The 20846-nt window shown below is 45.9% G+C and overlaps 1 protein-coding gene across 2 annotated transcripts; it reads left to right on the top strand.

The window, feature by feature from the left end:
* The first annotated feature begins 3667 nt into the window (after positions 1 to 3667).
* atp8b3 (ATPase phospholipid transporting 8B3) lies at positions 3668 to 15601 on the top strand. Of its 2 annotated transcripts, XM_029828869.1 has the most exons (28): positions 3668 to 3861; positions 4067 to 4117; positions 4361 to 4452; positions 4572 to 4685; positions 6057 to 6155; positions 6760 to 6821; positions 7571 to 7643; positions 7793 to 7863; positions 8395 to 8486; positions 8695 to 8853; positions 9756 to 9844; positions 9916 to 10106; positions 10185 to 10393; positions 10575 to 10606; positions 10743 to 10899; positions 11069 to 11257; positions 11406 to 11518; positions 12145 to 12312; positions 12587 to 12698; positions 12817 to 12892; positions 12972 to 13095; positions 13189 to 13375; positions 13468 to 13691; positions 13788 to 13871; positions 13941 to 14165; positions 14485 to 14623; positions 14771 to 14901; positions 15185 to 15601. In XM_029828869.1, the coding sequence occupies exons 2-28, from the start codon at positions 4096 to 4098 to the stop codon at positions 15395 to 15397; spliced, it is 3447 nt and encodes a 1148-aa protein (XP_029684729.1). In that variant the 5' UTR covers positions 3668 to 3861; positions 4067 to 4095; the 3' UTR covers positions 15398 to 15601. The 2 variants fall into 2 exon arrangements, with proteins under 2 accessions (XP_029684729.1, XP_029684728.1); XM_029828868.1 differs by having other exon boundaries at positions 13468 to 13871.
* Positions 15602 to 20846: the final 5245 nt, after the last annotated feature.

Below are 20846 nucleotides of genomic sequence, written 5' to 3'. Positions count from 1 at the left end.
TTGCACGTTTCACTTGTCCTGAGAACAACAGAAATATCTGTGCTGCTGAAGACCCTGGCAACAAAAACCTCATCCATCTTAACCGCTACTATACCTCTGAGTGTGGGGCCGACCCAGCTCAGGAGGGGAACATGCTTGGTGCACTGGCACTGGTGTTTGCAGAAAACTCTGATTTTTTTCAAAATCTGAGTCAGTGAAGCCACAGAAGCCACATTCAACCACTTTTTAACAGTTAAAAGTGGGTCTTTGGATCTTTAATGAGTTTGCAACATATCCGCTTTTAGTCATCGCTGATGGTTTCAATGTCATTTCCACACAAACAAGGACTGCAGGGCTTCTACACCAAATAATGTCACTCGGAATCCTTAATGCGGATATTCATTGGTCTGCATTTCACCGAGCTGCTGATTCTGAATATACAGCACCGCCAGAAAGTTTTAGACAGAATAAAAATCAAATATTCTCCCATTAAGCTACGCTCAGAACGTCAGGCTGACAAATTAGACGCAGAATTTTAGAAAATTGCACTGTTTTGGATTCTCAGATGTCAAGAAAAACATTAACAAAACAGTTTGATCTCTATTTTTTAAGCCTTTGGATGAAACTAGACTTCCTTGACCACCTGCGTGGTGGTAGAAGCATCTAGGCTAGTAATTGATTAAAAAAAAAAATAACACCTTATCATTGGAACATTAAAGTAAATATGAAACATGGGGGAAAACTTTCTGACTCCAATTGTTTGTTGTTGACTGTCATATTTTTGTGGCGTCACCCACATCCTGATGACATGATGCACCTGAGGCTTCTGCGCGCGGATGATCAATCTCGCGAGCTTCATGGTGGCGCGTCACCAGTCGGGGAGGCTGAGGCACGTTTGTGGCCCGCGTCGGTCTGCAGCTGCACTAAAGCTGACCAGCCAATCGGTGCAGCTCGCAGGTTGAAGCGGATGCTGCGTCGGGGAGAGCTGAGCTCGTTCATTCTCATTCTGGGTTTCACAGGCAGGTTTATGTCATCACGTGCCCTCCTTCCATGTCTGGCACTAAAGGACTAACGGTTGTCTCCAAACCTGCTGGACCAACCACTACTTTCCTCTTTGTGGCATTTGTAGCATCGCTGCTCAGAAACGTCTGCAGGTCGCAGCGGTGCCTTTCTGTTCTTAACCTGCAGATTGGGTCATTTATTTTTTGTTTGGGGGGTGGGGGGTGGGGCTTCATTGTGGTTTGAAACTTCCTGGTTAAAACAAGAGTTATGGGAATCGTCTGTGAAGGTTTTCAGTCATCAGCGTCGTGGTAATTCTGGTAGTTGAATCAACTAATCATGATATGATTCAATTACCACAATATGGGAATAATCACAAACGAAAACCTCTCTTATTCGGGTGATGATCGTGTTTTCGTCTTTGCAGGTTTATGTGCTTTTTCTTCTATTTTAATTCAAACAAATGTAAAAAGGTCAAATCTAAAGCTTCAAGTAGGATGCATGACATGGACTCATTGAATCAGGTCAATCCAGTTAATGATGAGTGTTGTCAGTTGGGTTCCTGACAACACTATTCCTCACTAATAGTCCTTACTAGCAGGAGCTGTTAAAAGGGAGCCGTACCACCACCACAACCACCACCGCGCTGACACACAAGTGTGTGTTTCCACAGGAAACACTTGAGTACTTTCAATTTTGCACCTTTGTTCCTTTTGAGGACACAGATTGTTTTAACGGCTTCATTCAAACAAACTGCTGTTGAGTCAAAGGGGAACTTTTCCATCCCTCTGTACTACGGTCTTCTGTTGAACCCCTCATGTTGTAGTTTCAAGCTGGAGCGTATATCAAAGTTTTTGGTTCTACTGGTTTGAATGTTTTAGGTTTCACACCACCTGACCTGATTCCCACTCCTGACCTCAGGACTGAACTGTCAACCACTCAATACGGGAAGTTGGGCCCCTGCCGCAGCTAAGGACACTCTTAGAGTTGATGCAGTGGGGGGGGGGTAACTCTGATCTGACTCGGAACAGGATGAAAACACAAATGCTAATATTAAAACATGCATTGGCTTTTATTTTTGAGAGCCAGCTGCACAACTGTGGTTCAGTATTACGATGCCGGTTGTGAAACTGTATTAATAGTGGTTCATATACTGAGTCAACTGATCCCAAATTGATTTTAGTTTAAATTTAACCTGCGACATCGACTCAGGGGCCAGCAACACTGTTAACATGGTGAATTCATGGCGCTACAGAGAAAATGATGTTTGAAACTTACGCAGAAGCATCACGTGACAGAATAAATACAGGAAAGTTAGAGAAGACAGTGCCAGGACGAGCGCTCATGTGTGGTTCAGAGACAGTGGCACTGAGGGAAAGACAGGAAGAGATGATGATGTTGGGGATCTGGTTGGGATCAGGAATGAGTTCATCACACCCGCAATGTGCTGAAGATGAAACCAGAGACTGGGCATGAAGTGGGAATTTACTCTACCTGTAGAAGGATGCTGAGAGACTTGTGGCAGTGAGAGGATGTGAAGGTTAGATAGACACTTGATTTATCAAGAAACATACAAACCAGTAATGAAATGTCTGAAACTCCCCTCGTGTAGAGCAGAAGTGTAAAAGAGTCTGAGAAAAACAGAAGCAGAACCCCCAGGCTCAAACCTACTCAATTCAGTTGGCAACAGTTAAACTGTGGTCTAAGCTGCCTGCACATCAACTCTCTGTTGTTCACGATGGACCAAGAACACACACCGCGCCACCGCACCATCCTTCCAACCACTCTGCACAGGGCAGATAGGAAAGAGTCTCCTACACACACATGCATGCTCCCGTCCTCGTATGCGAGCTACTTCAACTGTTGACATGTGGCATTTGTGGCAAGTCCTCACCCACCTATAAAGAATACAAGACAATGACATGTGCGACCAAAAGCGGTAGACTTCACTGACGCTGGCTGAGCCCGTCTTGTATATGTTGCCCTTTCTGACCTTTAAACTGCAGTGAACGTGTGTCCCCACGAGGTGGCGGTAAATTCATGAAAAGAAAATGAGCTTCAGCCAGGTGAAAAATGATGCTCGGGTGTTTTTCTGGAATATTTTTCAGATTCAGCACTAATAATTGTCTTTTCAGCGTTTTCTGTTTTTTCAGGTTGGTGAAAGATAAACAGCAGAGCTGCTCTGAAGGGTTTTTAATAAAAAATGTCAATCTAAATATCTCAGGGAGGGTGTGTTTGGCTCAAACACCAGCCTGACAACGTACGTTTACATGTGGACAGTAGTGATACAGTGCAATTATATTACATTACTGTAGTGTCACATTTAATTTCTAATTTATTTTATCCCAAAACACCAATTATCCTACTGTTTCTCAAATAGAAGTGAATTACCCTGCCGCCACTCCCTCAGTATCCCCCCTCCTTCCATCTCTTTCTTGCAGGTAAGGTGCACAGGAAGTAGAGCCGGTGACACTGAACCCTTCACCTGGGAGAGAGGAAGGCGGGGCTGCAGCATAATGCTGCCGTACACAAAGGGAGAAAGAGGCTTGTGTAAGGAAAAACCCTGAGAGAAATGTTGTGAAAACCATAAAAAAAGAGCCACGCTCAGTAGGACTGCAGTACAGCCACAGGACTGGTTCAGGTAAACGACCTTTTCCCTCGTTACTGACAGGTTTACACCAGTCTGTAACAACTGCTGACAATCTCTGTGTTCAGTGTTTTGCTGACACTTGTAGCACAGATATTAATTACTTAGTAACAGGTGAGACTATAGCACACGCATCACTAACTCTTGCCGGTTTGATGCTGCTGGTTGAATTCCTGGACCAGGCTTGCTCATGAGGTTCCAGTTGAGACCAGAAGAGGACCTCATTCATCATAGTGGCAAGTTCAGATTTGACTAAAATTTCCATAGTCATTATTTTGTTGTTGTAGCCTGCTGCTAAAAGCAGAGATGGAGGCGTTGTTGTTTTGGACCAATATAATGGGCCAACTTGCATGCTGCTTTGTAAATCAGGACAATAACGCGGATTAATAAGTTACAGGTCTCATAAATGATTCGGGTCTTTGCCGTCTTCTTTTCGTGCAGGATAGCCAGCAGCTGGACGCCTGAGCACCATGGCTCAAGATGTTGAGTCTGGTATGTCTCCCTCAGATTCTGTCCTTTTTTTCTGCCTCTCATTAGCTGTGGCTTAACTGACGGTGAATCAGAGATATCTAAGTGGTCATTTTTCTTCTCCATGGGTTGATCTGGGGTATTTTGTGGATGGGTGTTGACACAAAGACACCAGCGTGTCTGTGGTTTGTCTGTGGATGTGTCTGATGAAGCCTTGTGTCTACCGGTGTGGCGGTGCCAACAGCCATCCTTACGCGTTCTTCACAGGATTCACATGGGAGGTGCGAGCCAACAGCCGTCAGTACCACGAAAACAAGCAGAAGAAGTCCCTCTTGTGCTTCCGCTGGGGACGACAGTCGGTAAGACACATGCCGGGACTCCCTTCTCCGCCCGCCTCTGTGCTCGGACACCTGTTGACACCTGTTGACACCCTGCACATTAAAAGTGCGTTTGAGCATCGCTCTGTGTTGGTTGCCAGGACAATTTGGTGCGCAGCTACAAGTACTCCCCCCTGACTTTCCTGCCCATGACGCTGTTTGAGCAATTCCAGCGAGTGGCCAACCTCTACTTCCTCCTCATGGTAGTGTTGCAGGTCAGTTGCTCCTCACGCTCACATCTTCATATCGCATCATCTATAGATCTATACAGTCGGTCCATATATGCCCAACACAAATATATTCCTGTCCATAACAGCTCTGAGCAACATACATACATTGTAGTGAAGCAATCAGAGGGCAGGAGTTGGGTTCCGCACCAGTGATGTGTCAAGCTGGTGAAAAAAGGTGGAGAAAAACGCTTCTGTACTGTTTTAAAATTGTCCTGTTTTTGCTCAGAATCACTGAAACAACCTTTTCTTTTGATTGATTCATTTAATCAGCGTTCACAACGGGACATTGACCATTTATGTTTTTCATATTTAGACATATCAAAGGGAAATTGCTTCTAACTTCAACTGAACGCTTTCCTGTTACTCCATTATTTAAACAAACACAGCAAATATTAAAACAACAGTTTCAGTCAGGCTCTGGGAGCCTACAGAGGTTTGATTTGCTCACCAGGGTCCAAATGCAACATTATTTTTGATCAAATCCACCAGCAGCTGGTTTCTTCTTCTCTCTCTAAATGAGTTTCTGTGTTGTGCTTTAAATCTGTATTTATTATTTGTATGTCTCTGTATGTCCTTTCCTGGGTGTCTCCTGTGCCAGCCTGTCCCACTATTCCGTCTCTCTCCTGTTGTCCCTCATCTGTGCCTCCTTGTTTCTGCCTCTCCTTTGTGTACGTTAGCCCTTTTGTCTGTTTTTGTGATTTACTGTTCCCAAGTAAGAGTTTCCTGTCTAACCAGTTTCTCAGGGCTTCTCCTGATTTTTCTACCATTTCATTTATTTGGGTCCTTTCAGCCATTTCATTTATCCCAGAGACAGTGATGTAGATGTGGTGTATCTGGATCCTCCAGGGCCATCTGTCCAGCCAACACCTACTAAAACCTTTGGAGGACATTTGCATTCCAATTTTACGCTCGCTTCTCTTGCAAATATCAGAATATTTGCATGACGCAGTTGCTTGAATCCTAAATTATTTTCATCATGTATCCGTTTGTCTTGTTGGACTTTCTTAGGTAGCAGATATGGCTTGGTTTAGTTTATTAGCACAGTTACATATTTAATTTCCCCTCCTTATCTGTGCCCCCTCTTTCGCCGTGTTTAATTGCCTTCTTTCTCTTCTACATGCGCTTTGTTAGAAAAACAAACGAAGCCTTTCAAGTTCGCCTGGATCCTCGGGTGAACATGGAGGGGAAAAATAAACATACTGTTTATTGTTAACCAATGCTGTTAAGCAGCAGTTCACATAAGCTTTCAAAACTCCATAGGAAAGCCCGGCCTTGCTGCGTCATTACTGCCTTTGTGATTTCCCGAGTGCTGTGTAACGTGCGTGCGTGTGTGCATGTGTGTTTGCCTGCTTGCAGTGTGTCCCGGCCATCTCCTCTGTACCGTGGTACATCAGCATGATCCCCCTGGTCATGGTGCTCACTGTCAGAGGCATGAAAGACATCATCGGAGACATGGTGAGGACTGCGGCTGCTCCGAACCCCCGTCTCAGTGTTGGTGTTGCACAGGGTAGAAACATCCCGTAGAGGAGAGCGGATCCACTCGCACAGACGAGCCCGTACACAAATATTTGTGCAGCTTGGAGCGTGAAGCTGCGCATCCTTCACCTAAGCACGAGTGCACTCCTTTCTCCCCTTCATTGTCCTCATTGACTCTTTGTCCTCCACTCACTGACAAAACCAATCATCCCAGTGGCATTAATTTCCCCTCTCCTACCAGTGAAGCATTTCCTTTTAAATGCAGGCATGATGTTTTGCATGGAGAATTCTCTGGTTAAGTGCATTGCTGAGTTACGGTCGTTAACAGCTCTGGGTGAAACGCTTGCTTGACCCCTCTCTATTGACTAATCATTTAGTGGAGGGTGTAAATCTCCCAGCTGGTGTCACTGCAGAGCCCTGTACCGGTGCCTCTTCCTTCTCCTGTTCAACCTTCCACGGCCACCCTCGCTCCATCTCACATGTTGACTGTCCAACAGTCTCTTTCTCCATCACTGGCACACATTTTAAACCTGTTCTCTCTCTCTCTCTCTCTTTTTGATCTGGCTCTGTGCGTCTGCTTTAGGCAAGGAGACGCAGTGACTCCCAGGTTAACTCGCAACCCTGCGATGTTCTCATCTCTAAGAGGTGAGGACAAAGACTGTGGGTTATTCTCTGTGGACTCAGTGTTGGTTCCAGTTAGCAACAACCCTCTAATGAAGCCCTAATGAAGTGTGAATGAGTGAATCACTCGATGGTCCCTCTGTGTATTAGAGATGGTACAGAGAGCATAGAAATAGACGGTATAACTTCTGCAGGCATCAGAGGCACCTCAGTTTAAGCTTGTTGTGCAGACAAGTGCAAAGATGGAGTTTTTGTAAATATTTTGTTTATAAAATTTACTCTGACTCTATTTTGGATTCCTGATTCTCACGTTCCCTTTCTAATAAACAGCATTTAGAGGGAAGCAGGAAATAAATAAGCATTTTTGTAACATGTTTTAGGAGGCGAAAGGAATTAAAAATAATAATAAGCTTAAAATCGAACCTCTTCCTTCCAAACCGAATTCTCAAACACCATTAAACGGCCAAACAAGCCAGACAAAATGCTGCACAGTTACAGCTCTGCTCATGAAAGAAGAAAACAACATGAAACAAGATTTAAAACAGAATCAACAAAACAAAAGAAACAATCCCTTCGGATTCAAACGCTGTGTGGCTGATTCTCCACGCAGCGTTTTAAGTAACAGTTCAGGGTCAAGATTTATACTGTCCAACATTGACTTTTCGCCTCTAAAGCATTCCAGAACACAGTTGCTATTTTCTCAGTGTTGGCGAGAACCAAACTGATAAACATCATGTTATGTGAAACATTTAACTGACCGTGGTGTGTCTCAGTTTCAGCACAGTGCAGTGGAAGGATATCATTGTGGGAGATCTGCTGCGGATCCACAAAGACCAAGTCATCCCTGTGAGACATGTATAAAAACAGATACTGACAGGACTGTTCAGACAAATGCATCGATCGTATGAAAATGTTTTCATTAACTGCAACATTTGGAGACAGCAGCAAGGATCAGTTCACACTTGGGATGGTCGTTGTGTCATTTTTCCATCTAGGCGGACCTCCTCCTTTTGTCTAGTTCAGAGCCTCACAGTCTGTGTTATGTGGAGACAGCGGACATCGATGGGTAAGAAACACCATCTGGTTCTGCCGAGTAAAGGACTCATGACGATTGAAGGCAGTGGAAAAAAATAATCAAAAAGTGTAGATACAATTTATTGTAATAGAAGATGTAGTAGGAATAAAGCCTCCCCTGAAGGGTCAACAGTGTTGTGGTGAAGCCTGGAAGACTGTCTGACTGGGGCTGGGGAGGCTGATAAAACAGGAATTTAAAGGCAATAGCAAACAAGGGAGCCACAAAGTGAATGGCTATAAATGAGGCAGGCGTGCTGCTATTTGACAATGAGGTCAGCTGGCAGGAGCAGCTTTACAGCCCTAGATGATAGTATTAAAGGGTGTGTGACAAACATGGCCTGGAATAACAGGAAAAAACAAGTGGAGAAATCAAATCCAAACAGCATTGCTACACCAGAAGTTTTTTTAATTGCTTTTTTCCCCAAAACTATCAAACTCTTTACGGTGCCCACAGTTTTACTGATTGGAACAATGGAACAAAAAGTAAGAGCTTTAAAACCATCTGCTATTTTTCTATATGCAGGGAGACTAACCTCAAATACCGACAAGCACTCGGTGCTACTCACAATGCCCTGACCTCTGACCCCTCACAGGAAGTCCTTGCAGCTTTCGATGGTAAGTGCAATTTGACCCCAGTCTTCGAATACAGAAGCTTGAATGACTCGCTAGTCTGATTTTTATCTTATTTTGATGGTCTATGAGGATATTTTTGGGCTTAACAAATAGCTGTCACTTAAATGTAAGCTAGCATATGCTATACATACTGTATGTTAGCTTACATATATTTATAGTTTGACTGTAAGCGCTTGTGCAACATGTACAGGTGTGGTGTTGTGTGAGGAGCCAAACAATCGCCTATACAGTTTCAGAGGACAGCTGCACTGGAGGGAAGAGTGTCTCCTGCTGGACCATCAGCACATCCTCCTGAGGGGAACAATCCTACGCAACACTCAGTTCGCCTACGGCCTGACAATATATGCCGGTACTTGTAGACTTTCACAATCCATAAACTGGGATATGAGTGATTTGCTGGAAATTTTATGACTTTCCGATGATTTGTTCATCACGTGGTTGGTGAGGAAACTTGATTTATGAATCAGCCATTCAGAAAAGTTGACAATTCCACAGGAAAACCTGCGCTGGACCGCTTTTCCATCCACCTATCTGTATTTCACCTTCTCCTGCTCCTCTGCTTTTGTCAATGACACGTTTTATTAGGCGGAATACATTATACTCCTAATTATGGACAGTACTTAACTCCTGCTGCTGCGGGTCTGTTAAAGTCTGGCTCCTCCTGTCTTTAAGTGATCATTGATCGGATATTACTGGGCCAGGCGGAGGTGTCATGGATCTCACCACTCTGACCCTTTCAGTTCTGGTAAAGAAGATCAATAGATCAAATTCTTCTGGAGATGGGTTTTATACCGTTCATCAGTGCCTGTCTATTGGCTTGACCTCAGTTCAGCCGGATTCTAACTATATCTGCACGCACACACTTGATGCGACTTGTTCCGAAACCCGCAGATCAAGGTCGACACGCTGTTGCAGCCGGGCTGGGTCAGACCGAGTTTCCCTCTGTGGGCAGTTTCAAGATTGGTCGCAGTCTTTTGTCATTTCTCCTCAAGTCCTTTGGCGGTTTATGTGAAAAGTACACATTCCTTCAAAACATAATGCAATACTTTATTGATCCCTGCAAATTCTCCCATCCCTCTGACCTCCTGGCAGCGGGGTCAAACAACCCTGGAACTTATAGGAATTCAGCATATCGCTTAAGGGCACAACAGCAGATACTTCCTGACACGAGGGCTTGAACTTTCACCCTCTGGCTGCAGGATGGACTCTTTGTTTGGCCGGGTGTGTTTATAGTTCTATTTTCCGTGCCAGGCGCAGACACTAAGATCCTGAGGAACTGCGGGAAGCTGCGAGTAAAGAGAACCAAAACTGAAAAAGTTTTCAACAAAGTGGTGATTGGGGTGAGTGGGTTGAGTGTAGGGGGTTGAGTTCACGCCCAGAGTGGCACTAAAATCTGTGTCTGGATCTGTAGATAGTCCTCTGCATTCTGCTGGTGGCTCTGCTCCTTGGTGTCGGCTGTGGCGTGTTTTCAAGCTGGGCCATGAGCCATCCGTTCCTTTCCGCCACGGTGGTGAACGACAGCCCCGCCTACACGGGCTTCCTCCTTTCCTGGAGCTACATCATCTTACTCAGTCCTGCCATGCCCATAACGCTCTACATCACGTTAGTCCACGACGTCGCACCCCTCCGAAGGGAAAATGTCCATCTGTGTGGCGCCTGACTGTCTCTGTGCGTCTGCAGATTTGAGATCATCCATACGGTGCACAGCAGGTTCATCGGCTGGGATTTGGAGATGTACTGGGAGAAGGATGACAGGCCGGCACAGGTGCGGAATACCTCGCTGAGTGAGGAGCTCGGCCAAGTAGGATACCTGTTGAGTGACAAAACGGGGACGTTGACCCAAAACCGGCTGCTCTTCAGACAGTGCTGCATCGCCGGGGAGATTTATGGTATTTACATCTGAAACTAACTGTCTGGCTCTGGCTTTAATCAGAACAGAGACAGAGGTTTTTTTTATATATATATCCAGAGTAAATAAAATCTGATTCCCATCAATATGCCCGATATGTGATCGACCGTCCACATTTCAAACCACTATAGTCAAATAATTTCCTTTACTTTTACCCACAGGTGATGTGTCAGTCAGGGTGGAGGACACTCAGGTAATTCCTCTCTTCTTGGTGAATCCTTTCATGCGTCCATGTGCCCATTTGGATGCCCACAATCCTGCCTAAAGCATATAGACTAGAGAATATTTGTTACCTGCAGCGTTCCACCTTTCTCCCCATGTCTAAGCAGCCCATGGACTTGAGCTGGAATCCCTTCTCCTGCGGCGGTCTCTTCCTGTCAGCTCCCAGCCTGGTGGACAAGCTGAGAAGGCAGGAGTGTCCACTCAGCCTACAGTTCCTCAGAGCTCTGTCTCTGTGTCACACTGTCATGGCTCAGTGGGACAAAGGTTGTTCATGTTATTGTTTATTGCTGTTCTGATGACTCTTTGATAAGTTGTCCAGTACATGGAAGGATATGTTACTAAACCACTGGTCTGGGCCTGGATCTGACATGTGGTGCGAGCAGAGAGGTGATTGGCATGTTTACCTGCTTTGCTTCTATCTGCGTTCCTCCAGAGACTCTGGTTTACCAGGCTGCATCCCCAGATGAGGAAGCTCTAGTTGGAGCAGCCAGGGAGCTCGGCTGGGTATTTCTTTCCAGGACAAGAGACTTCGTCACTGTCTCCGAGCTGGGTGTTGCCCGCCAGTATCAGCTACTGGCTCTGCTGGACTTCACCAGCCAAAGGAGGCGCATGTCTGTGCTGGGTGAGAGTATACCATACACACAGCCTGTATAAATGAGCAGATTTACTCATATTTAATACATCACAATCTCTTTTGTGCTAGTAACGTTTTTGCTTCTGTTGTAATTTTTCTGAATAAACCAGCAAGTTTGGTTGTGTTTTTCTTTTAGTGCGGGAGCCAGAGGGGGGGATAAAACTTTACTGTAAAGGAGCAGACATAGTAATTCTGGAGCGATTGCAGAAGGACTTTCCATATCAGGAGAGGATTGAAGGCGCCTTGGAGGTGAGCTGAAATTGCTATTGAACCAGTCTTGGGTGCACTATACAATTTATATGACTCCCTGATGTCGTTTCTCATGTCTATATAGTGCCGTTTAAGATCACGTGTGGGGTTTTTTTCAACCTCAGTTGACAGGCGGTGTTCGGCTCACTTTCTGTGTCGACCTTTGAAACCAAGTGTAATTACCAACTTTGCAATGTCCTCGTGTCACTCACATCTGTGTTTTTCAGGGATTTGATGATTTAGCAGATGTAATGAAAAATCATCATTTGAAGTCATATTAAATGTTTTAATTCATTATGACAAAAGAACGCCTCACTGCCAGTACTAAAAAATACACAAAAAAATGACCAATGACAATATGCTCTTAAAGCCCAAGTCAACACCTTTCATTCATTTGCAGAACCTGCTGAACAAACCTAGAGGCCATTTGTCTCATATTGTTGACATTTCTGAACAAAGCACCATCTTTAGCGATCATATACAAACTCTGACCACATGGACATTTTGCTAAAAGAGTTTTTTACTAGAGCTCTAGCTGCACACACTCAGCAGGAAGTTTAGACAAACAACCAGCTAATAATTCATCTGCAGCTTGTAGAATAGCACATTAACTTGTTTTCCTGCAGTTGTTTGCACAGGCATGTCTGAGGACTTTGTGTGTTGCGGTTCGATCTGTTCCTGAGGCATCATGGGAGCACTGGAGTAACACTCTGGCTCGGTCTGCTACTATGGCGACCTGTGACCGTGACGCGCTGCTGGAAAAGCTGTATGATCAGATGGAAAGAGAGCTGCAGGTGGGCTCTTCCTCGGTTTGATTTTTTTTTTTCTTGGTACATATATTTTATTTGTCAGTCCTCAGTGGTGAGCATTGACGAAGTGTGATCAATACAGATAACTGTCTGAATAAACCTTGGGCTTAATGGTTTCTGCTCTTCGTGAATCAATCCTATGTATTGTTTTGTGTCTGGAGGTGAAACAGGACTTATATCATCTCTTTGTCTCATTGTTGTAGTCGTGCTGATATTTCCAATATTTTGCCGGAATGGTAAAATCCATGATGTTTTCCAGCTTCTAGGTGTGACGGCTATAGAGGACCGGCTCCAGGAGGGAGTTCCTGAGACAATTGCCCTTCTCCAGCAGGCTGGGCTTAAAGTGTGGGTACTGACCGGGGACAAGAAAGGTATTCCGCCCCTGAGCACAGGGTCGTGAGAATGGCACCATCTTCGATGCTGAGCGGTAGCTGTGCGAAATCAAACTCTCCCTGAGGCCCCCCCCCCTGTCCCTGTTCTCCATCCTAGAGACTGCAGTGAATATTGGATACTCTTGCAAACTGTTGGATGCTGATACCAGATTACTGGAATGGCAGGAGCTGAGGTAAGCAATGATAAAAATACACAAAGACAGACAGAAACACAGTCAGGCCGCATGGCTGCTCTTTGTTTTGTCCATGCAGGCAGATACTGCAGTCTCCAGACCCAGGGGCCACTTTCTTAAAGGCCAGGCACACAGAGGTCTGGGCTGTGGAAAAGGACAGTTCTGGCACAAAGACTGCCGTGGTCCTGACTGGACCTGAATTGGTAAACATCATTCTGCATCGGGTGGATTATTCTAGGAACAAATAGTAGAAATGTGCATCGCACTAACACATTGCAAAAACATATCACCATTAGGCAGAGTTCAATCAGAGACCAGAGTGGGGGGCCACATTCATGAGCCTGGCCAAACAGTGTCAGTCAGTGCTGTGCTGCCGCGTGACCCCGGGACAAAAGGCCGACATCGTCACTCTGGTCAGGAAACACACCGACTCTGTGACCATGTCCATCGGGGACGGAGCCAATGACGTAAACATGATCAAGAGTAAGTCAGGCCAAGCCAAGTTTAATCGATATTCTAGTGTCCCTCCTGCCCCTGCATTCTCACATCCGTCTCCGGTTCTTCTCCAACCCCAGCGGCTCATGTTGGTGTGGGAATAGCAGGAGTGGAAGGAGGTCAGGCGGTGCAGAATGCAGATTTTGCGCTCTCCCAGTTCAGATTCTTGCAGAGGCTGTTGCTGGTCCACGGGCGCTGGTCCTATAGACGCACTTCCCTCTTCTTGCACTTCTTCCTGTTTAAGACCGTCAGCTTTGCTCTCGTGCACATATGGTTTGCTTTTTACAATGGCTACAGCGCTCAGGTGAGACTCCACCTGATGAAATTCAGTGCCACAGACTCAGAGTATAAACACAGACAAATAATCAATAAAGACCATAAACGCCTGCCTGTTTTGCAGTCCTTGTATGAGATGTGGAATATCGCTTTCTACACTGTCTTCTACACATCGGTCCCCGTCATGCTCATGGCCTATTTTGAGCAGGTGAGATATTTATTCATTTTCATAAGGAGTTATTTCAGTTCTCCTGAGTCTGCATTCTTTGTGTTGTAGGATGTGAGTGCAGAGAGCAGTCTGAGCTGGCCGGAGCTGTACAGACCCGGTCTGAGACGGGAGCTCACCACCCCCTTCACCCTGTCCATGTCCCTCCTGCATGCCGTCTATGCGTCGGTTGTTTATTTCTTCATCCCGTGCGGAGTTTTCCACAACACAGCCTTCGACTACCAGACCATGGCAGTCACCGTCGCCATGTCAGCCATGTTTACTGCCACCACTGAGGTCAGAACTGTAATAGTTCAGTCCAAAAACATGCAGAGAGACTTCATAGTTCTTCTGCATGTGTGAGTGTGTGTGTGTGTCCTGTGATGGACCGTTGACCTGTCTATGGTGTGCTCCAGGGACATTTAACATTTAACTGGGTTGTTAATGTTTCTATCAGCCGTCCCCTCACACAGCCTCAGCTGTACATTGAAGCACATCTGAACTTTGATTTGAGACACAGAGACTGATCCAGTGTGGTTAAAAACAGTGTTACAGTAGTATTTATCACTTTAGTCCATAAAAGAGTGACTTAGGGTTTTTTTTATTTGTCTTTCAGATCGGGCTGCTCACCCAGTACTGGACCAAGTTCAACGTGGCATCTGTGATTGTCTCTGTGATACTGTTCTTCCTCGTTAACAGGATCACGCAGAGTCATTTCCTTTTTCGGAAGTCACCCCTCGATTATCCGTTTGTTGGTATGGTTCCACTCAAGTGGTTGATTGCTGCATATTTTCGACCTCCACCACTAAGGGAACTGCTGCCTTAGAGCGAATTGTGATATCACATGAGCAGAACTGCAGAGTAATGAAACATTTTGGTGATACCTGTTTGTTTTTCCTCAGGCGTGTTTGAAAATGCTTTCGCCAGCCCGGTGGTGTGGCTCACGGCTCTGCTGTCTACGTGGATGGCTGTGTTACCCTCGGTGACTGCGCGGGCTCTCTCTGTCATCCTCCGGGTTCATGATAAACACAAGGTGAGACAGGCGAAGGTGGAATTGGAGGCATTATCAGTCTGCAAACCACTTAGGAAGAAAACCAGACTTGTCTGGACGTTAGAACGCAACAATGTTTGGACCCAGCGGGGAAGCTTTTGTCTATCCATGTCTGTATTTTTTCCATAATTGGTTCAAGACGTGTCGCATTTTGCGAAGGTTACAAGCGAGCATCAGTTCTCTGGTCACGCGCCTCTTGGATGTAGCATTAGCGCGCTAAAGCCTCAGCGGTCGGGTCACTGATGTGATTCTGTGTGTGATGCAGATTCACAGTGTTCCCCACCGGCCAGTGGAGCTGAAGTCAGCTCTGCGAAGGGGAGTCACTCCCCGCCGTTCCTCTTACGCCCTCTCTCAGGAAGCCGGGCCCAGGTACCTCTTCACTTCAGGGATCGACAGCCACGGCACCACAGCACTAGTTGCGAAGGCGACCAAGGGCCGTAACTTCAGTGCCAGAAGTCTAAATTCACACGGACAGTAGCGATAAAACAAGGAAGTTTGACTGATCACTCCATAAAACCAACTGCTGCAAGTTTTATGGGCAGTGATATGTAGCTGTAATGTTTCATCAAGGCAAAGCATCTATAAAGAACAAAGCATCTACTTTTTAAATTAATGTATACATTCTATTTATGTCATCATTCTTATTTACAAATCAAAACAGACCAAATAAAGCGGCAACACCACGTTGTTTTGCAGTTGTTTTATTTGTTAATTTATTTCAAAACACGCAATTTTACCCATATTATCCTTTAAGTTTTTATTTTTCTGTAACAGTTATTACTCAGATTTTTTTTCCATCTCCAAAGTCTCAACTAGAGTGAAACTAAAAGTCCTTCACAGGCTCTCCGGCTTCTGCAGTGGGAGGAGGGAAAAGAGGCTTTCTGAGCGGACGCCACGAGCGCTTCAGCGTGGACGGACGGCCGTTTACACCAGGCTGCGTGTACGAATGCGTATGTTCAAGTGCAATAGGTGGAATGTCCACATGGCCGGTGGATCACAGGACCCGTAGAGCAGCTCAGAGAGTTGAACATTGTCTTCTAGGTTTGGTAGCCAGATTGTCATACCTCTGATTTTTTTTTTTTTAATCTTTGGTTTCAGCAAACACTCTCAAAAGGCAGACTCGATCTCTCCAGCATGTGCCTGTGTCTGTTTGTGTGTCTGTCTGTCTGTACAAGTGCAATATAAGCCACCATCTCCAGACAACTCTGTAAACGTAAGGAAATACAATGTGGGCGTCTCTGCATTGATTGTGGCCCTTCCTTGGCGCTGGGGACAAAGACAGCCCAACATTGCAGCAGAATGGAGCCATGAGCGGGGAGGAGCGGCGCTGCAGTACAACAACATGGACTCCATTTTGATCAGTGGCAGTTTGGGGTGTTTGTGTAAAGCTGTACAACATAAGTGTGGTGAAACATGGGGGGGCGGAGGGGTGTTGAGCTGCAGCCGCTCTCTGCTGTACCCAGAGCAACTGCGGGGGGGGGGGGGGGGCAGGGTAAATGCGGAGGAGTGGCAGGAAAGGTCGAGGGTTGTACACTCTGACCCAGCAGCAACGATTAAGATTGGGGGGGTCAGGTGTTTGCATAGTTCTCTGTGCAAAAGCCACCAACCGGAGCCATGTTCATTCCTCGCGGCTGGTTACATCATCATGAGATTAGCAGGGGGACTGAAGCGGGTGATGTCGTGCGCTGGGGGTCTTGTGTTCTCATCCCGCAGTGGGATATGTGGTGGCAGTACAAACGTCTGGGGGGGTTAACACAGCTGGGGAAGGTTAAGATAGTTTGTGTAACGTCAGACGAGGGTGTTGCGGTGCAGGTCGGAGATGAGATGGGAATTGAACATTCCGGAGACCGTGAGGGCGGCAGGCACTGGTTCTGAACTCGGAAAGCCTCTTTTCCCTTGGTTTTGTTCTTCCTCCTCCTCCTCCTCCCTGGTCCTCCCCACTGGCCTGCCCTCTCTCTACCTCTTTTCTCGTTTTGAAACTGATTGTCTTCTACCATCACAAAGACACTTGGTTCTGATTGATTAACAGGTAACAGAAGAGGGAGAGCACAGTGTGACTGGGGGTGTCTACATCAGCCCCATCAGCAACCTTTGACCCCACGCTGAAACGGCACACACACACGTGCTGTTTGACAGGAAATGTTGACGCCATTTCAGGTTGGATTAACAGTTACCGAACGGTGCTGCTCTCGGTTGGTCAGCCAGTCAGTAAGAAATGGTTCCAGTTTCTTTTTTTTCTTTTTTTTTTTGCATGAGAGAATATTACAACCCATTGGAATTAAAAAAAAAAAATCACTTTGTCTTCCAGATAGGTACAAATGATCACGCGATGAAGGAAAGCATGTAGACAGACATACGGGTATATTCAAGGCCGCTCGGGCCTGTCTGCGTCCCTCTGATTAACTCCAAATAAACGTCCCGTCTTTGGAAAAGCAAGACACATTTCAGAGCCCGAGCGAGCACCCAAGCTGAGGAATGAACATTGAATGTTATCGATTGGGAGGAGAGGAGTTTGACCTCCCCCAGCACACACTGCCCCCTACTGTCTGGGTTTATATACATCAAAGAAACATGGGGGAAAAGGGGAAGGGTTGCAACAACACATGCACACAACCAGTGAATCCAACAGTGACGGAAAGTCTAAAAACGAGGACCCCTCCAACGCCTAAAACCCAAATCCTCCCTCCCCCATTTCTTGTGTATGTGTGTGTGTGTGTGTGTGTGTGTGTGAGTGAGTTTGTTTTCTATAACCAAAATATGTCCCACCCCTTCTCCACCCTCTCCCGAGTCTTTTCATCCTCCTCCTCTCCCCCACTAAATCACAGGTCATTCCTGTTGGTTTCTATACAGTTATACAATATCCATGCACAAAAGAAAAGAAAAAAGTGCACCTTGTTTTCAGTAGGAGGTGCTGGACTTTTAATATTCTAAGAACATCAGGAGCACTTGAACACACCCAGGAATCTTCAAAAGTAACAGTTTTTTTTCTTTGTTTTGTTTTTTTTTTGTCATTTTTTTAAAGAGAAAAGACAACGTAAAAGGCAGAAGAAAGCTAACAATGAATTATGAATCGATTATTCCTCCTTTAGGTTCACCGTTGCATTTTTTTGGTTTAGATTTCTGCCCAAATCCTTTTTTTTTTTCTTTTTTGTATAACCCTTTTTGGTTTTCTCATCCTGGGAGAGAGCCTTGAACCAAACATCTGAAGTGAGCAGCTCTTTCCCCCCCCTCACTCTCTAGCCTTCCCTTCGCTCTGGTGTTTTCTCAGGTAACTCTCCACAGAAACATTCACAATGTCTTTTCCTTTACGAAAACAGTAAGTACATGCCGTCGCAAAAAAACAAACAAACAAACAAACCAACGTACCAGAGGAAAATCAAAGAGCAAACAAATAAAAGGAATTTAACAGTATAAAGCTTCAAGTCACAAGTTCCAAAACTAACTATCATAGTATCATAGTTTCTTAATCATTGTTATCATTAGCAGTATTATTTTCAGTCTAAATTACATAAAGTTTACATGAAAGGTTTTTGAGGTATTTCAGAATAATTGTCAACACGCCTACCGAGTCTTAGCACTAGCCAGGGGGAGCGTGGGGGGGGGGGGGGGGGCTGGATGGACAGGGTGGAGGGGGGAGAAGATGAGACAGTGTCAGTGAGACGTCCACACTTCTGGGGCGCGGCGTCTGCGCTCGCACGCCCCAGACGAGCGAGGATGAGACGCGTTTTGTTGGGATTGTTGTTTAGGTTTTTTTTGTTGTTTTTTTTACAAGCGCAGCCCTCCGAGCGCTCGGGGCCTCGGCCTCTCCACCCCTCCTTTTCTCTGTTACACAAAAATATCTCTGATGTGGGAGAGGTACACAGGCCGAGGGTCCGACGGCGCCGGGCGGGGAGGGAGAAGAGAAACAAACACACCAGCACAAAGGGGCTGTGAGCTACCAGAAGATCTGCGATACAGTAACAAAGACCGACAGATTGAGGAGTAACATATAATTTTGCTTCAAATAAATAGTGTATAGAAAATGTTTTATAGACTTTCTACATGATAAAGTGCTTGCATTCTAGGGTATCAAGATGGAAAGTCAATATGGGAGAAAACGCTGACACAGCCCCCAACCTGCGTCCCTCTCTCCGACCCCCCCCCCCCCATCCTTCTGTCCATCCAATTATAGGTGCATTGTCTGAACGTGAGTGTATGTCTGTGGAAGGGTGTGCGTCAGTGTGCATGCACCTGCTTTGCATGTGTGTGTCCATGTGTGCGTGCAGTGCAGTCCCACCCGTGGTTGAAGGGAAAAGGCACTCAACTCTGTCTGCAGGGCGCCACCTCCTCCTGCGTGGCACCGCGCAGCCTGACTGCGCTGTTAGTACAAATGTGTGCATAAGTGTGTAATGTTGTCCTCGTGTCTGGTCCTGTGTGTGTCTGTGTCTCTTTTGGCTGTTTGTGGACGTGTCCCCCTAGGCAGTTTTGGACCGGTAGGCTGCAGTATCTTTGGTATTAGTGGCGGTTTCACAAACCACTCAGCTTAGTGAGGTAGCCACATTGGTTCTCACTACAAACAAATGTCCTTTTTTCAGCCTAACGTCTAGAGCTGAATCTAGCCATCCACCCACGCCCACTGAACCGTTTCACCACAAACCGGTTGAAGCTCACCGTCCCTTCGGCGACGTGAATTCACTGCTTACAGCAACGTGAAGTTAGCCGGCGCCTCTCAATCAGCCGGCCCACAACGGCCGTCTCTCACCTAATCTGCACCGATAATCTGACTACATTGTTGGAAAATGCTACAGTTGCATCTTGAGGCCGCACAGATCACCGCCGAGCCCCCCCCCCCCCCCGCCCAAGCTCTACCCGGAACTCTCCCTCCAATGAGAAACATGTGATCAGGCAGGGTGTTTGGAGGTCACGTTTTGTTCCCCCCCCCAACTCCCTCCCGTCTGGTTCAGCCGTTCTCGGAGCTCATCCTGAAGAGAGCGCCACTGTTCTGACATGAGGCGCCAACAGAGAGAGCTTCAGTTCTTCTCTTCAGCAGCTCCCTGCTTTTCCTCTTTCATGCAGTCAAACGTCTCATCAGAGTCTTTATTCACACAGAATGCTAAAAAAAACAGAACCTCCTTCGTTGGCCTCTGTCCTTGCATCCCTCTGTTTTCCCTTTGAAAAAGTCCTTCCGTTTTGTTTTTGATTCATCAACAAGGTGCCTCACTTTTGCACAACACAGCACAATCGTAATAAGAAATAGAAACTTTGTGTCTCTGGTACTAATTAAATACCCGCATCTATAGAGAGAGAAAGGGAGGGGGGCGTAGAGGGATAGAGGAGGTAGAGAACCAAAGAGAGAATGAAAGATTTTTTTTTCTTTTTCCAAAAATGTGTCCAGGTATGTGTTGGAGACATTTTCTTTTGTACTTGTTGTAACACATATTGTATGTGTGATAGCGTCGTATGAGGTTTGGTTATTGTATGCCTTAAAGTCAGATTCTCCCCTCCCCCCATTGTTTTAATAAAAAAGTAGATTTTAGTTCAGTTAGAAGCTGATTGTTGGTTGCTTTGGCACACACCGCCCGTCATCAGTGGGGCGCACTGTAGCTGTGTGTGAACCCTAGTACCATATTCTTTGATTAGCATTAAGGCAGTTAGCATTGGCACTAATTATTGTAGCATTTTGACAACAAAGTGTGGTGTTAGCTTTGGATTAGCTACTGGAAATGAAAACCCTTGCGCTGAAACGCGTGAGAGCCGGCAGATGGGACGGAAGGTTGGAAACCTAAAAATGTCTCCCAAAATAAATTCAACCTCCACTGCACCTCCGATGTGTCAGCCTCTCTCGTACCTTTTCTCTCTGTTGAACTATTGTGTGTGTCATATCCGCATTTTCTGGATTCTAGATTCCGATTGCTAAATAAATCCCTGCCCTTGCTAAATCCCTGCGT

This window comes from Takifugu rubripes, chromosome 20, assembly GCF_901000725.2.
Source record: "Takifugu rubripes chromosome 20, fTakRub1.2, whole genome shotgun sequence".
In the NCBI taxonomy this organism is placed as follows: domain Eukaryota; kingdom Metazoa; phylum Chordata; class Actinopteri; order Tetraodontiformes; family Tetraodontidae; genus Takifugu; species Takifugu rubripes.
Note: the sequence above shows the minus strand (reverse complement) of the source record. Positions and strands in the feature narration are given on the sequence as shown.